This window comes from Phyllobates terribilis, unplaced genomic scaffold (genome assembly GCF_046119375.1).
Source record: "Phyllobates terribilis strain yellow unplaced genomic scaffold, ASM4611937v1 Scaffold_9__5_contigs__length_417890890, whole genome shotgun sequence".
Taxonomy (NCBI): domain Eukaryota; kingdom Metazoa; phylum Chordata; class Amphibia; order Anura; family Dendrobatidae; genus Phyllobates; species Phyllobates terribilis.
Window position 1 is genome coordinate 343,329,088 of NW_027362769.1, and position 17,602 is coordinate 343,346,689.

Sequence of the window (17,602 nt, forward strand, 5' to 3'; positions counted from 1 at the left end):
CCTCTCCCCCCAACCTCGCACAACAGAAATGTGATCAAGGTCTCCCTCATCTGATGAGTCTTCCATCAGTTCGTCCTCCACTTCTTCCTGGGCTCCTGCACCTTCCTCACTAGTTTGGCTGCTACCATGCGCCCTGGTAAAACCATCTTCCCCACCCTCACATGACTGCCGACCTTCTGGACCTTGCAGATGTTAGCCCTTCCGCATACAACTCCTCCTCCTCTACTTCCTCCACCTCCTCTTGTGCCACCACCTGACTCCGAATTCTGTTTAACATGTGCTCCAGCATGTAAATCACCGGAATAGTCATGCTGATAATGGCATCGTCAGCACTAAACATCTTCGTCGCCATTTCAAAACTGTGCAGAAGGGTGCATAGGTCCCTGATCTGAGACCACTCCTCCAGCGTGATTTGCCCCACCTCTGAATCTCGTTGGCCCAGGCTATACGTCAGAACGTATTGCACCAGGGCTTGTCGGTGCTGCCACAGTCGCTGCAACATGTGCAGAGTTGAATTCCACCGGGTAGGCACATCGCATTTTAGCCGGTGAAGTGGCAGGCCCAACGACTTCTGTAGAGATGTAAGTCGCTGAGCTGCGGGATGCGAACGGCGGAAGTGAGCACACAGCGACCGTGCCCTCTGCAGAAGGCCATCTAGTCTGGGATAGTGGGCTAAAAATTGCTGGACAACCAGGTTCAACACGTGAGCCATACAAGGCACGTGTGTGACATTGCCCCGGCGAAGGGCCGCACCCAGGTTTGCAGCATTGTCGCACACGGCCTTCCCTGGTTTCAGGTCCAGTGGAGACAACCATTCATGAAATTGGTTCTCCAGAGCTGACCACAACTCCTCAGCTGTGTGACTCACATTTCCCAGACATTTCAATGTAAAAACCACCTGATGACGTTGAGTCCTACTGCCAGCATAGTAAGGAGGTGTGCAGGATCCCTTCTGCGCAGTTAGAAAGCTTGTGGCATGACCAGACAGGATTTGGGTGCAGGTGGAAGACCGAGAGGAGGTTGAGGAGGCAGAAGCAGTGGAGGAACTTTGACATAAAGAGGATTGACGCACAACTCATGGGGACGGCAAGACTTGGACAGCAGCCCCTTGTCCTGCTGTCACCATAGTTACCCAGTGCCCAGTCAGCGACATGTAACGCCCCTGTCCATGCCTACTCGTCCAAGTGTCTGTGGTGAAATGCACCCTGTCACACACAGAGTTTCTCAAAGAAGCGGTGATGTTGTGTGCGACATGCTGGTGGAGCGCAGGCACACCTTTCTTTGAGAAGTAGTGCCGACTGGGCATCTGGTACTGGGGCACTGCGACGGACATAAGGTCTCGAAAATCCTCTGTGTCCACCAGGCGGAAAGGCAGCATTTCTGTAGCCAAGAGCTTGCAGATGGTGAAATTCAACCTCTTAGCTTTCTCATGGCTAGGAGGAAATGGTCTTTTACTTGTCCACATCTGAGGGACCGAGGGCTGGCTATTGTGCTTAGACGGGGTTGATAAGGGTGTCCCCGGCAAACTGCCGGTCTGTGAGGAAGATGCAGGCGGACATGTTAGGTTGCCTTCATCCAAAGGTGGTGCTATCGATGTCGGACAGCGCTCAACACCAGCTGGTGTTACCACCTCCAAAGAAAATGATGACCTGCCAATCACGCTGGCTGTTGCGGGTAAAGAGGTGGCAGGTCTGCGCCCCAAAACAGGTGTGACTGCTGTCCCCCCAGTCACAGAGGATGAAGAGGCCGCGGATGCACAAGATATGGCAGACGGTGGTTGGCCCGGCCGGCTAGGCCGCATTGTAGCACACTGAGCTTCCCACTGCAACTTATGCTTCATGTCCATGTGCCGGTTCATGCATGAATTACTCAAACTATGTATTTTTTGGCCTCTACTTAGCTTTTGCTGACAAATGTTACAGATAACACGAGTTGGGTCATCTTTATCGATCTGAAAAAATGCCCAGGCTATGCAAGGCTTAGCACCCATGCGACCTGAAGAGCCACCACGACTTGTGGTGAGAGGCAGAGTTGTGTTTGAGGATGCAGTTGTTGACGTGCTTCCAGTACTACGTCTCTGTCCAGGAAGGCACAACCTGACCTCGTCGTCACTAGCATCTTCCTCCACCTCCTCTGCTGACCTCATCTCTTGGCTGACTGTGGGTTGACAGTAAGTGGGATCTCCGACCTCATCATCATCACCCTGTGCGTTATCACACCCGTCGTCCTCAGAGCCAACCTGTTCCTGCCCTGACAAAAAACTAAAGTTGTCGCTCCAATCAGGTATTTGAGTCTTATCATCGTCTTCCTCATTGTCTCCACCAACAGGAGTTACAGTTTGGGAATGAGGGTCTACATTATGGTCAGAACCTTCTGCGTCTGGTCCTGGATCCGACTCATAAAGATTCTGGGCATCAGTGCAGATCATTTCCTCGTCTGGATTCACAGAAGCGCTGGAGTCGACCTCTGATTCCCAGGCTATAGTATGAGTAAACAGCTCTGCAGACTCAACCATCTGTTCTACCTCATACTCAGACGGGCAGCTGGAGATTTGGGAGCTGTGAGGAAGCAAGTGCGATTTGGGTGACACCTTTGAGGACTGGAGTATTTGTGATGTTGAAGTTGATGTGGAGGAGAGCCCACTTAAAGGAGCACTTGATATCCGTTGAAGCACCTGCTGTTTTTGTGCCTCATCTGGAATTTGTAGCGATTGGCGTGGCCGTAAGAAAGGGATCTTATCACATTGTCCGCTAAAAGAAGTAGACATTTTAGTTTGGCTGGAAGATGGTCTTTCTTCTGCAGATGTTACTGTTGCTTTAACACCTACCCCATGGACACAACCTTTTTTCCCCTTCCCAACATGCCTATTCCCCTTTCCACCAGCAGCAGGCCTTTTTCCACTCATTTTGGTGGTTAACTAATTCACAACTCTGGAGTTGCTTGCACAAAAAAACAATGGATGGTAACCGAGCAGAGCTGAGTGGCCAAACTGTGGTATTAGGCCAAAACTATTGGCTGGGTTAGATGCAGAAAAAAATTATTTTGAATTTGCAACCTGATGGCGGTCAGTATAGATGGACTAATACAACAAGTCCCACACACAGCTAGAAGCCCAAATATTTTTTCAGAGGTACTGTAGATGCAGATAAAAATTAGTTTTAATTTGCAACCTGATGGAGGTCAGTATAGATGGACTAATAGAGAAAGTCCGACACACTACTAGAAGGCCAAATATTTTTTCAGAGCTAGATGCAGAAAAAAATTATATTCAGTTTGCAACCTGATGGAGGTCAGTATAGATGGACTTATAGAGAAAGTCCGACACACTACTAGAAGGCCAAATATTTTTTCAGAGGTAGATGCAGAAAAAAATATATTCACTTTGCAACCTGATGGAGGTCAGTATAGATGGATTAATAGAACAAGACCCACACACAGCTAGAAGCCCAATATTTTTTCAGAGGTAGATGCAGAAAAAACTATATTTAGTTTGCAACCTGATGGAGGTCAGTATAGATGGACTAATAGAACAAGTCCCACACACTGCTAGAAGCCAAAATATTTTTTCAGAGGTACTGTAGATGCAGATAAAAATTAGTTTTAATTTGCAACCTGATGGAGGTCAGTATAGATGGACTAATAGAGAAAGTCCGACACACTACTAGAAGGCCAAATATTTTTTCAGAGCTAGATGCAGAAAAAAATTATATTCAGTTTGCAACCTGATGGAGGTCAGTATAGATGGACTAATAGAGAAAGTCCGACACACTACTAGAAGGCCAAATATTTTTTCAGAGGTAGATGCAGAAAAAAATATATTCAGTTTGCAACCTGATGGAGGTCAGTATAGATCGACTAATAGAACAAGTCCCACACACTGCTAGAAGCCCAAATATTTTTTCAGAGGTACTGTAGATGCAGATAAAAATTAGTTTTAATTTGCAACCTGATGGAGGTCAGTATAGATGGACTAATAGAGAAAGTCCGACACACTACTAGACGGCCAAATATTTTTCCAGAGGTAGATGCAGAAAAAAATATATTCAGTTTGCAACCTGATGGAGGTCAGTATAGATGGATTAATAGAACAAGACCCACACACAGCTAGAAGCCCAATATTTTTTCAGAGGTAGATGCAGAAAAAAATATATTCAGTTTGCAACCTGATGGAGGTCAGTATAGATGGACTAATAGAGAAAGTCCGACACACTACTAGAAGGCCAAATATTTTTTCAGAAGTAGATGCAGAAAAAAATATATTCAGTTTGCAACCTGATGGAGGTCAGTATAGATGGATTAATAGAACAAGACCCACACACAGCTAGAAGCCCAATATTTTTTCAGAGGTAGATGCAGAAAAAACTATATTCAGTTTGCAACCTGATGGAGGTCAGTATAGATGGACTAATAGAACAAGTCCCACACACTGCTAGAAGCCCAAATATTTTTTCAGGGGTACTGTAGATGCAGATAAAAATTAGTTTTAATTTGCAACCTGATGGAGGTCAGTATAGATGGACTAATAGAGAAAGTCCGACACACTACTAGAAGGCCAAATATTTTTTCAGAGCTAGATGCAGAAAAAAATTATATTCAGTTTGCAACCTGATGGAGGTCAGTATAGATGGACTAATAGAGAAAGTCCGACACACTACTAGAAGGCCAAATATTTTTTCAGAGGTAGATGCAGAAAAAAATATATTCAGTTTGCAACCTGATGGAGGTCAGTATAGATGGACTAATAGAACAAGTCCCACACACTGCTAGAAGCCCAAATATTTTTTCAGAGGTACTGTAGATGCAGATAAAAATTAGTTTTAATTTGCAACCTGATGGAGGTCAGTATAGATGGACTAATAGAGAAAGTCCGACACACTACTAGAAGGCCAAATATTTTTTCAGAGGTAGATGCAGAAAAAAATATATTCAGTTTGCAACCTGATGGAGGTCAGTATAGATGGATTAATAGAACAAGACCCACACACAGCTAGAAACCCAATATTTTTTCAGAGGTAGATGCAGAAAAAAATATATTCAGTTTGCAACCTGATGGAGGTCAGTATAGATGGACTAATAGAGAAAGTCCGACACACTACTAGAAGGCCAAATATTTTTTCAGAGGTAGATGCAGAAAAAAATATATTCAGTTTGCAACCTGATGGAGGTCAGTATAGATGGACTAATAGAACAAGTCCCACACACTGCTAGAAGCCCAAATATTTTTTCAGAGGTACTGTAGATGCAGATAAAAATTAGTTTTAATTTACAACCTGATGGAGGTCAGTATAGATGGACTAATAGAGAAAGTCCGACACACTACTAGAAGGCCAAATATTTTTTCAGAGCTAGATGCAGAAAAAAATTATATTCAGTTTGCAACCTGATGGAGGTCAGTATAGATGGACTAATAGAGAAAGTCCGACACACTACTAGAAGGCCAAATATTTTTTCAGAGGTAGATGCAGAAAAAAATATATTCAGTTTGCAACCTGATGGAGGTCAGTATAGATGGACTAATACAACAAGTCCCGCACACAGCTAGAAGCCCAAATATTTTTTCAGAGGTACTGTAGATGCAGATAAAAATTATTTTTAATTTGCAACCTGATGGAGGTCAGTATAGATGGACTAATAGAGAAAGTCCGACACACTACTAGAAGGCCAAATATTTTTTCAGAGCTAGATGCAGAAAAAAATGATATTCAGTTTGCAACCTGATGGAGGTCAGTATAGATGGATTAATAGAACAAGACCCACACACAGCTAGAAGCCCAATATTTTTTCAGAGGTAGATGCAGAAAAAAATATATTCAGTTTGCAACCTGATGGAGGTCAGTATAGATGGACTAATAGAACAAGTCCCACACACTGCTAGAAGCCCAAATATTTTTTCAGAGGTACTGTAGATGCAGATAAAAATTAGTTTTAATTTGCAACCTGATGGAGGTCAGTATAGATGGACTAATAGAATGATGCTATGCCCAAAAGATTTTACTTCACTAGGTGCAGTAAAAAAATTGGTATTCTATACACAGGTGGTATATCTTGCAACACAGATAGGCTACTCCACTGACTAACACACTCTGCAATAGGCCAAAAAGGATTAGCTTTGCTAGATTCAGCCAAATGCTGTGAAAAAAACTTGCACAGCACTGGCACAGACCTGCCTGGCAAAAACTGATAGGAACTGATGTAACCTAGTCCTGAAAAGGACTCCAATTACAATTAGTCTTTACTCCCACAACCTATCTATTTAAGAGCACAGACCTCCCTGATAAAAGTCGTAGTAAATGCTGTAACCTAGTCCTTAAAAGGACTGCAATCACAACTATTCCCTACTCCCAAGCTATCTGTATATTTGTGCGAAAATTGGCTTGAAATTAACAAGGTATAGCGCACACAGCAACAGCGGTGCCGTCTAACACGCAGCTGCAGCAGTGAGAAAATGGTGGCGACGGGGAAAATGGCTTGGTCTTATAGGGCAAGGACATGTGACATACACTGCCAATGACACATACCCTTGCTTGTGTGAAAAAAAGCACTTCGCTCCGTGTGTGCGCTGCTGATAGGCTGACAGATTGAACCTCCCCACTGTAAATGCGGGAAAGAGAAAAAAAAATGGAGATCTTCATTGTTCCTGCAGAGATCCATCCCCTGCCCCTCCCCCCACCCCGCTGTACACTCAAACTGCGTATTAACATTAATTTTCATCATTACTGAGAAAAAATCCAGTTATGATTTTGGTGCACGAACAGTTATCGAACATAACCTCGAACAGCCGAATTTTTCTCAAATTGTTCGTGTTCGCCGAACGGCTCGAACACCGCCCAAAACAGCTCGAATTTGAGATTGGCGAACAGTTCGAGTAGAACAACGCTCATCTCTAGTTGCCGCTCTGTTAGATCCACGTTATAAGAGTAAATTTTGGCAGATGCTTCCCGCCCTGGAAAGGGACCCACGAATGCTGGAGTATCGAAACACAACCTTAAGACAGGTTTTCCCCAAGCCAGCAGTGAGGCACACAGAGTTCATCACAGCTCTCCACTTCCAACCTCCGACACATCAATTCGTCAATGCCAAAACATTAGCAGCAGCAGTAGTGTAAGTGGCAGAAGCAATTTCTGTCAGTCCTTTCACATATGTTTTAGACCAGCTCATGCACCTGCACAACAGAGAACAAGTGTGACACGTGGTGAATGACTGGAAAGGATTGTGCACTTCTGATTGAGTCTTCATCTGCTGGGTTGGCTGTAGTGGAAGAGGTTTTGGTTCCTAATTCTACAATTTAATTGTTGTCTGCCACTAATTTTTGGAAATGTGGAGAATCCTGATTGGGCCTCCATCTATTTGATTTGGCTGCAGTGGAAGAGGTTTCTGTCTCCATTTAACTACTTCTACACTGGTGAAATAGATGCCACTTTGGTGGTGTTAGGCCCTAATTTGGGGAAATGTAAACAATTCTGATTGAGTCTCCATCTACTGGGTTGACTGTACTGGAAGAGGTGTCTGTCCTAATTACACTATTTCTACTGTTGTAAAATTAATGCCACTTTGCTGGCGTGTGCCACTAATTTTTGTAAATGTGGAGAATCCTGATTGGGTCTCCATCTATTGGGTTTGGCTGTAGTGGAAGAGGTTTCTGTCCCCATTAAACTTCTTCTACTCTGGTGAAATTGATGCCACTTTGTTAGTGCTAGGTCTTAATTTAAGGAAATGTGAACACTCCTGGTTAGGTCGCCATCTCCTGGGTTGACTGTAGTGGAAGAGGTTTTGGTCTCCATCCATTAGCATAGTTATACTGTATTGAAATTAATTATTTGGTGCAAATATTGTTCTCCACAAAGGGATACACAGACATGATAAACTGGAGATTGGTTTTTAAAAAGCAACCATCAGCCGCCCCATCAAACGCATCTGCTGCTTCTTCCTCCTCCTCTGTTACCATGCCAAGTATTGTCAAGCAGGTCTCCGACCCCAGAACCTACGGTTGTATACTTGCTCCAGTCAGGCTGAGTGAGAGGCCGTCAGCTGTAACAGAAGTGGACATGCTTGCTGTGTTTGTTTCACTGAGCACACCAAGTTTCTCAATTCACCGAAACATCTACGAACATCACTCACGGTCGAGCAGTTTGTCTGTTTCACCGTACTCTGCCCTCTCTCAGCACTGAAGCCAGCCTTCGGTCCCGCAGTTGTGGTCACTTAAAAGATTGTTTATTCCTATACAAGAAAAAGTTAAGCGATTGAACTCCACCATCTCCAATCTGTAGGCCACGGAAATGGTGGTCTTAGGCCCTAATTTTTCTAAATGTGAACAGTTCTGATTGTGTCTCCATCTGCTGGGTTGGCTGCAGTGGAAACGGTGTCAGTCCCCATTATTCTGCTTAAACTCTAGTGAAATTGATGCCACTTTGGTGGTTTTAGGCCCTAATTTATTAAAATATGAACACTCATGATTGGGGATCCATCTATTGGGTTGGCTGGAGTGGAAGAGGTGTCATTCCTAATTCTAAAATTTGTTCAGTACTGAAATTGATGCCACTTTGCTGGTGTATGCCACTAAGTTTTGGAAATGTGGAAAATCCTGATTGGGTCTCTATCTATTGGGTTTGGCTGTAGTGGAAGAGGTTTCGGTCTCCATTTAACTACTTCTACTCTGGTGAAATTGGTGCCACTTTGGTGGTGTTAGGCTCTAATTTAGGGAAATATAAACACTTCTGATTGAGTCTCCATCTACTGGCATGGCTGTACTGGAAGAGGTGTAGGTCCTAATTTCACTATTTCTACTGTAGTGAAATTTATGCCACTTTGCTGGTGTCTGCCACTAATTTTTGGAAATGTGGGGAATCCTGATAGGGTCTCCATCTATTGGGTTGGCTGTAGGGGAAGAGGTGTCATTCTTAATACTACAATTTCTTCTGTAGTGAAATTGATGCCACTTTGCGGGTGTCTACCACTATTTTTTTCAAATGTGGGGAATCCTGATAGGGTATCCATCTATTGAGTTCGCTGTAGTTGAAGAGGTGTCGGTCCCCTTTATACTATTTATACTCTAGTAAAATTGATGCCACTTTGGTGAATTTAGGCCCAAATGTTTTCAAATCTGAACACTCCTGATTGGGTCTCCATCTACTGGATTGGCTGTAGGGGAAGAGGTGTTGTTCCTAATTCTACAATTTCTATCGTAGTGAAATTGATGCCACTTTGCTGGTGTCTGCCACTATTTTTGGAAAAGTGGGGAGTCTTGATTGGGTCTCCATCTATTAGGTTGGCTGTAGTGGAAGAGGTGTTGGTTCCCATTATACTACTTATACTCCAGTGAAATTGATGCCAATTTGGTGGTTTTAGGCCCAAATGTTTTCAAATGTGAACACTCCTGATTGGGTCTCCATCTATTGGGTTGGCTGTAGGGGAAGAGGTGTCATTCCTAATTCTACTATTTCTACTGTAATGAAATTGATGCCACTTTGTTGATTTTAGTCACAAAAGTTTTCAAATGTGAACACTCCGGATTGTGTCTCCATCTACTGGGTTGGCTGTAGGGGAAGAGCTGTCATTCCTACTTCTACAATTTCTACTGTACTGAAATTGATGCCACTTTGTTGGTGTCTGCCACTAATTTTTGGAATTGTGGGGAAACTTGATTGGGTATCCATCTATTGGATTGACTGTAGTGGAAGAGGTGTTGGTCCCCATTATACTACTTATACTCCAGTGAAATTGATGCCACTTTGGTGGTTTTAGGCCAAATGCTTTCAAATGTGAACACTCCAGATTGGGTCTCCATCTCCTGGGTTGGATGTAGGGGAAGAGGTGTCATTCCTAATTCTACAACTTGTACTGTACTGAAATTGATGCCACTCAGCTGATGTTACGCCCTAATTTAGGGAAACATGAACTGTCCTGGTTAAGTCTCCATCTACTGGGTTGGCTGTAGTGGAAGAGGTGTCATTCCTAATTCTACAATATCTACTGTACTGAAATTGATGCCTTTTTACTAGTGTCTGTCACTAATTCCACTAATTTTTGGAAATGTGGAGAATACTGATTGGGTCTCAATCTGCTGGGTTGGCTCTAGTGGAAGAGTTGTCGGTCACCATTATACTAGTTCTACTCTACTGAAATTAATTCTTTGTACAGATATTTTTGTCACAGGGGTACACAAGATATAATCGAAATTGGTTTTCTTAGTGTCGTGGTATATAAAGTAGGCTATATTTCATCTTTTAATTCTTCTGTGTTAATATTGTTCTCCATACAGGCGTACACATTAGTAATGAGATAGCACTAAATGTGCTCAACTTAGTGGTTCAGAGGTTTCTCAAAACCTACCCAGATCTGCCAGAGCTGCTTGCAAAAGTACAACGTGTGTGTGCCCCTTTCAGAAAGTTAGCTATAGCTTCCGCCACCCTGGCAGTGCTTTAGCAGTGTTTTCAGCTGCCAGCTCACCGACTGTTGTGCAATGTCACCACATGTTGGAAATCAATATTGCAGATGTTGGGAAGGATTTGTGAGCAGCAGAGGTCAGTTTTGAGTACCAGCTTCAACATGCCCATCAGCATTTAGGTCAACCTCCGCACATAAGATCTAATGAGTGGGCATGGATGTATGACATCTGTGCCATTCTCCAAAACTTTGAGGACTCCACCAAGATGGTGAGCGGTGATGACGCCATAATTATCGTCACCATCCCGCTTCTTTGGCTACTGAAATGCTCGCTGCTCACAGTTAAACAGGAGGCATTGCAAGCAGAGCAAGGAACTAAGCAGCCCAGCCTCATCTCAACTCAACGTGTATTGGGTGATAAGGAAGATGAGGAGGAGAACGTGGAAAGTCGTCCTCTTGGTGAGGACAGGGAACTCTTGGCTGTCTTGGAAGTCTTGATACCCCTCTTTTTTGTCAGTGGGAAAGCTGTATGAGTTTCGCTTAATGACTTTCAGTGGCCTAAACTGTGGCTTTGCTTATGCACATTATTTCACAAAATGCATTGCAGAACAGGTCATTGTTCAATTCTGTAGTGATTAAATTCAAGGCTTAAAGAAAGATCTTTATATGTGACTATGCACCACTGAGAAGTGTGAGCTGATGTTGGAAAGGGCTGCCATTGCTTATGCAACAAGCTGCATTAGAGGACTTCCTGGGAGAAATGACACCCGAAGTAGATTTTATGTTCTGCAACTAAGAACTAAGGAATAGGAGGGAAAAGCTGACCCTGCACTGAGACTCCGATTAAACCTTACGCTGGGGTGGGTGCCCTATTCCTTGTGAATAGCCCCACCGACAATCCTGCACTGAACTGAAACGAAGACCTGAAGGAAGGGGAAAGGGTGTCCCTAAAAGAGCTAAAGACTGGGAGCAAAAACAGGTGACCTCCAAATAGAGAAGTTAGTTGCAGAAACAAAGATTAAAGGAAACAAAACTGGTGGAACAAGAAGTCCCAGGATATCAATTGTCCGAAGCACAAAGAACTAACAAGGCAACTTAACCAGAGCACAAGCATATCAACACTGATATCTTGCGAGGAATGGGAGACAGGTAGTGAGTAATAAAGAATGAGGAGATCACTTGACCAAGACACTCAGCACCAGAGGAAAAGACTAGAAGCCAGCAAACCACAAAAAGATGGCCGAAAAGTACAACAACATAGATTCTAACAGTAGATACGATTTCCCTCTATGCCAGTCCTTTCACCGAGCTAAAGAATATGGCTCTGGTGAAATACAACTCTCACAAAAAAGCTTTGTCAGACTGAAGAACATTGGGCCCACCAGAGGATTTGATTTTGAGGGGCTACCTTTCTCTCCCACTAAAGAGCCCCATAGCAGCTGCAAGGTTTGCACTATAAACTCTCCTGTAGGAGAAGCAAGGGCCCACCGAAGGATCCAGTCCAACCCTGCCAAGAAACGGCCCTGGCTAAGAAAAGTGTGTGTGAAGGTTTCTGGACACTCTATGGCTGCTTTTTTTCTGAGGGGGAAACCCACACAAACACGGAGAGAACATAAAAAATCCTTGCAGATGTTGTCCTTGCTGGCATTTGAACCCAGGATGTCAGCGCTGCAAGGCTTCAGTGCTAACCACTGAACCACTGTGCTGCCGTTCTCCCTCTGATATCTAACATGCTGTTGAAACTTGCACCTACTGCCACTCTGTATCTTCATCTCTTTTGTGAGAAACTAATGTATTTGGGCAGGCACTCAGTCTACCAAATAAAATTCCTAAGATGGAAATTGGGGATGGCTTTGCTATTGGTACTGGAGGCAATGCTAATACCATGGTGTTGTGCCATAGTTGACTGTAAATATTCCAGGCTGCTAGGAGCCAAGCAGATTCCCACAGAAAAGTACCAGCAGTAATGTTCTGGGACCCGTGCTTGTGGAAGGCGGGGACGACACCGGGAGAAATAATGGCGGCTGGGGACCGAGTATGGAGACCCGGCCGCCATCAGACTGTGAAAGCTTCCACCTCCATGAGCCTAGAAGGCAACATTTCAAGTGCAGAAATGTGGCAGTTTTGTACAGCGGCCTGTGTGTGGGTGGGTGTTTGGCTGCATATTTGTGCTTGCATTCCAAGTAACAGAAAACTAAGGAGATGGATTGCCTCATCATCATCACAACCAGCAAGGTTTGCTATATGAACTCTCCTGAAGGAAAAGCCAGGGCCCACTGGAGGATTCTCCAGTTCGCTGACTGATTCTGTGAAGCTTTGGATCAAACCTCTGATGCCCCGGAATAGAATGTATGAACAGCTCTGCAGACTCGCCCATTTGTGCTTCTCCACAGTCAGTTGGCCAGTTGGAGAGCTGTGATGTGGGTGGAAACAAGGGTAATTGGGGTGCCACCTCTGAGGACTGTACTGTGAGTGATGTTAAGGTGGAGGAAGAGGAGCAGAGGCCACTTGGCACAGTGCTTGTCATCTATTGGAGCACATGTTCTTCCTGCCCCTCATCTACAAGGCATAATGCTGTGCAACTGCCAAAGAAAGGGAATGGAGTCGAGTAACAGAAGTTTTCAAAAGGCTGCACAATTGCTTACGGCAGCAAAAAAAACCTACTTCTCATCTTTCATATCATATGCGTCTCACAACTCTAAACAGCTATTCAGCTCTTTCAAGTTCCTCCTCTGTCCACAAGCTCCCCCTCCCTCTGACCCCCTCTCATCTCAGCTGAAGACTTAGCCTCATTCTTCAAGCAGAAGATTGATAACATAGGGCAAAGCTTTTGCTTAAAGTTCCAACAGCCCCTTCTCAACTCTAATCCTCCAAAACCAGCTTCTCTGCCATCACAGAAGATCATCTTTAATCTCCAAATCACATCTCACCACCTGTGAACTTGACCCAATACCATTCCATCTCATTCCAAACTGTTCCACAGTCTTCATCCGAAGCCTAACCCTCCTCTTCAACCTGTCACTAACAACTGGCGTCTTCCCCTCATGATTCAAACATACCTCGATCAAACCCATCCTCCAAAAGCACTCCTTTCACCCATCCTATGTTTAGCTATCTCCCCATCTCACCTTTCCCCTATGTCTCCAAACTACTGGATCAACATGTCTATTTTGAACTGTCCTCCCACCTCTACTCCTGCTCCCTCTTTGACCGCTTACAATCTGGCTTCCGACCTCACCATTCCACTGAAATTGCCCTGACTAAAGTCACCAACGACTCACTAACTGCCAAATCCAAGCAAGACTACTCTGTCCTCCTCCTCCTAGACCTGCCATCTGCCTTCGACACAGTAGACCATACCTTCTTACTACAGATTCTCATCTCTCAGAATCACAGACTTGGCCCTGTTATGGATCTTTTCATACCTAACCGACAGTACATTCAATGTCTCCCACTCACACACCACCTCCTCATCTCACCCACTATGTGTCGGTGTCCCCCAAGGTTCAGTTCTAGGACCCAGACTCTTCGCCATCTACACCTTCACCCTGAGAGAGCTCATGGCTTTCAGTATCACCTCTACAGTCATGGCCAAAAGTATTGAGAATGAGACAAACAGTAATTTTTCCAAAGTTTACTGCTTCATTTTTTGTACTGGCAATTTGCATATACTCCTGAATGTCAAAGAGTGATCAGCTTAACAGCAATTACTGTACTTGCAAAGTCAATATTTGCCCAGAAAATGAACTTTAACCCCCAAAACACATTTCAACATCATTGCAGTCCTGCCTTAAAAGGAGCAGCTAACATCGTTTTAGTGATTGATCCATTAACACAGGTGTGCGTGTTGATGAGGACAGGGCTGGTGATCAATCAGTCATGATTAAGTAAGAATGACATCACTGGACACTTTAAAAGGAGGCTGGTTCTTGGTATCATTGTTTCTCTTCAGTTAACCCTGGTTATCTCTAAAGAAACATGTGCAGCCATCATTGCACTGCACAAAAATGGCCTAACAGGGAAGAGTATCGCAGCTACAAAGATTGCACCTCAGTCAACAATCTATCGCATCATCAAGAACTTCAAGGAGAGAGCTTCCATTGTTGTCAAAAAGGCTCCAGGGCGCCCAAGAAAGACCAGCAAGCGCCAGGACCGTATCTTAAAACTGTTTCAGCTGCGGGATCGGACTACCAGCAGTGCCAAGCTTGCTCAGGAATGGCAGCAGGTTGGTGTGAGTGCTTCTGCATGCACTGTGAGGCGGAGACTCTTTGAGCAAGGGCTGGTTTCAAGGAGGGCAGCAAAGAAGCCACTTCTCTCCAGAAAAAACATCAGGGACCGACTGATATTCTGCAAAAGGTACAGGGAGTGGACTGCTGAGGACTGGGGCAAAGTCATTTTCTCTGATGAATCCCCTTTTCGATTGTTTGGGACATCTGGAAAACAGCTTATTCGGAGAAGAAGAGGTGAGCGCTACCACTAGTCTTGTCTCATGAAAACTGTAAAGCATCCTGAAACCATTCATGTGTGGGGTTGCTTCTCAGCCAAGGGAATTGGCTCACTCACAGTCTTGCCTAAAAACACAGCCATGAATAAAGAATGGTACCAGAATGTCCTCCAAGAGCAACTTCTCCCAACCGTCCAAGAGCAGTTTGGCGCCCAACAATGCCTTTTCCAGCATGATGGAGCACCTTGCCATAAAGCAAAGGTGATAACTAAATGGCTCACGGAACAAAACATAGAGATTTTGGGTCCATGGCCTGGAAACTCCCCAGATCTTAATCCCATTGAGAACTTGTGGTCAATTATCAAGAGACGGGTGGACAAACAAAAACCAACAAATTCAGGCAAAATGCAAGCATTGATTATGCAAGAATGGACTGCTATCAGTCAGGATTTGGTCCAAAAGTTGATTGAGAGCATGCCAGGGAGAATTACAGAGGTCTTGAAGAAGAATGGGCAACACTGCAAATATTGACTTGCTGCATTAACTCATTCTAACTGTCAATATAACCTATTGGTACTCATAATATGATTGCAATTATATTTCTGTATGTGATATGAACATTAGACAAACAGTAATAAAAACCAGAGGCCAGCAGATCATATGAAAATATAATTTTGGGTCATTCTCAAAACTTTTGGCCATGACGACTGTATACAGATGACACACAGATTTACCTCTCTGGAACTGGTATCATTTCCTTACTAACCAGAATCCCACATTGTGTGTCCTGTATTTAATCTTTCATTCTCTGTTAGATTTGTAAAAATTTAACAAGGATAAAACAGAATACATCATCTTTACATCATTCACCCCCGCCAACTGACCTATCCATCAAAGTTGCCCACTCTCCCCAATCCCGCAAGCTTGACTCTGATCTGTCCTTCAAATGTCAGATCCAAGCTTTTTCCACTTGCTGCTGACTCCAACTCCAAAGTATTTTTTGGGATCCACACACTCCTCAACCATGAATCTAGAAAAACACCAGTGCACACCCTCATCATCTCCCGTCTCGACTATTACAAGCTCCTGCATTGTGGCCTCCCATCTACCACTCTCGAACCCCTCCAATCTATCCTAAACTGTGCTGCCTGATTAATCCACCTGTCACCCCACAATTCCTAGGCTTCTTCCCTCTGTAAATCCCTGCGCTTGCTCCCTGTTGCCCAGAGACTCCAGTTGAAAAGCCTAACTTTGGCATACCGAGCCATCAAAAACCCGACTCCTCCGTACATTTGTGACCTAGTCTCCCTGTACTAGTTACCTGCATGCAAACTTCCATCCTTCCTAGATCTCCTTCTCTACTTCCCTTTTATCTCTTCTTGTCACAATCGCATGCAAGATTTGTCTCGTGGATCTCCCCTACTGTGTAACTCTGTACTCCAACACATCAGACTTTCGCCTACCATGGAAACCTTGAAAAGGACGCTGAAGATCCACTTCTTGTGACAAGTGTACAATCTGAGTTAACCCTCGCTCCAGCATACCGCGGCATGACTAGCTGTACCCTGACCTACTGTATCCTCAACCATCCCTTCCAAATTGTTTGTGCGCCCTCGTAGCCAGGGTCCTCTCTTCTCTTGTTCCAGTCGGTGACTCCTTTTCGCATGTAACGCGCCTCAGAATAATAGTAATAATAATTATAGTAATTGTACTCTGGGTCAATTGATGGCATTTTCCAGGTGGCTACTTCTAATTTGATGTGTTTTGGCAGCTTTGGGGCCCGTTTGAAGGTGTTTTATATGCTTTATTTTTGTCCACCCATTGAATCCTATGGTGTTCGGAAATGTTCGTCGAATGTTTGACAAATAAAATCGGCAAATGTCTAAATATTCGGCGAACATTTCCGAACCGAACATTGAAATGTTCGCTCATCTCTAATTATAATACACCTTGGCCAACATTTATTTGAAAGAAATGCATAATGTTATGAATGTAACAACAAGATTGTGAAATCTAAGCCAAGATTGTCTGACCAAGGTAAATGGCAATGGGCCAATCAGTTTATTATAGGTTATTTGTGTCCTAGTAAAGATTAACACATGTAGGAAAATTAACCCCAACTGTATAAATATAAGGACAGCAGCACAATCAGAACAGACTCTTAACAGTACTTCTCTATGACTTTTATTGCCTACTTTTTGACTAGAGCCGACATGTTAATATACTTTTCAATTTTCATTGCACTATTCATCTATTGGATTAATGGAATTAGGAAGAGCACAGCAAAGATGCCCCCTGGACCTATCCCTCTCCCTGTCATTGGAAATCTCAACCTGGTAGACCTGAAAAGACCCCACGAATCTCTGATGCAGGTATGATACTGTACTTACTGTATAGTCAAGAAGGGTGCAACAGTATTTAGCTGGGAGCAAAGGAATTGGGGCTAGTTGCCGAATGAGACAGATATAAATGGATTCATGGTGGGTATTGAACCTCTGGAGATCTTGTCCTTTGCTGAATTATAATAATAATAATAATAATAATAATAATCTTTTTATTGATATAGTGCCAACATATTCCACAGCGCTTTACAATTCAGAAAATTTACAGACATTATTGACGCTGTCCCCATTGGGGCTCACAATCTAGATTCCCTATAAGTATGTCTTTGGAGTGTGAGAAGAAACTGGAGAACACGGAGGAAAACCACGCAAACACGGGGAGAAAATACAAACCCTTTGCAGATGTTGTCCCTGGCGGGATTTGACCCCAGCG

General features: G+C 43.9%; 1 protein-coding gene across 2 annotated transcripts in view; it reads left to right on the plus strand.

The window, feature by feature from the left end:
- The first annotated feature begins 16,956 nt into the window (after nt 1-16,956).
- The window catches only part of LOC141162207 (cytochrome P450 2K4-like), a 230,808-nt gene continuing 230,162 nt past the window's right edge, over nt 16,957-17,602 (plus strand). For both annotated transcript variants that reach the window (XM_073648061.1, XM_073648063.1), the window contains exon 1: nt 16,957-17,199. In XM_073648061.1, coding sequence (XP_073504162.1) covers nt 17,005-17,199 — 195 coding nt within the window. In that variant the 5' untranslated portion in view covers nt 16,957-17,004. The remainder of the gene's footprint in view (nt 17,200-17,602) is intronic.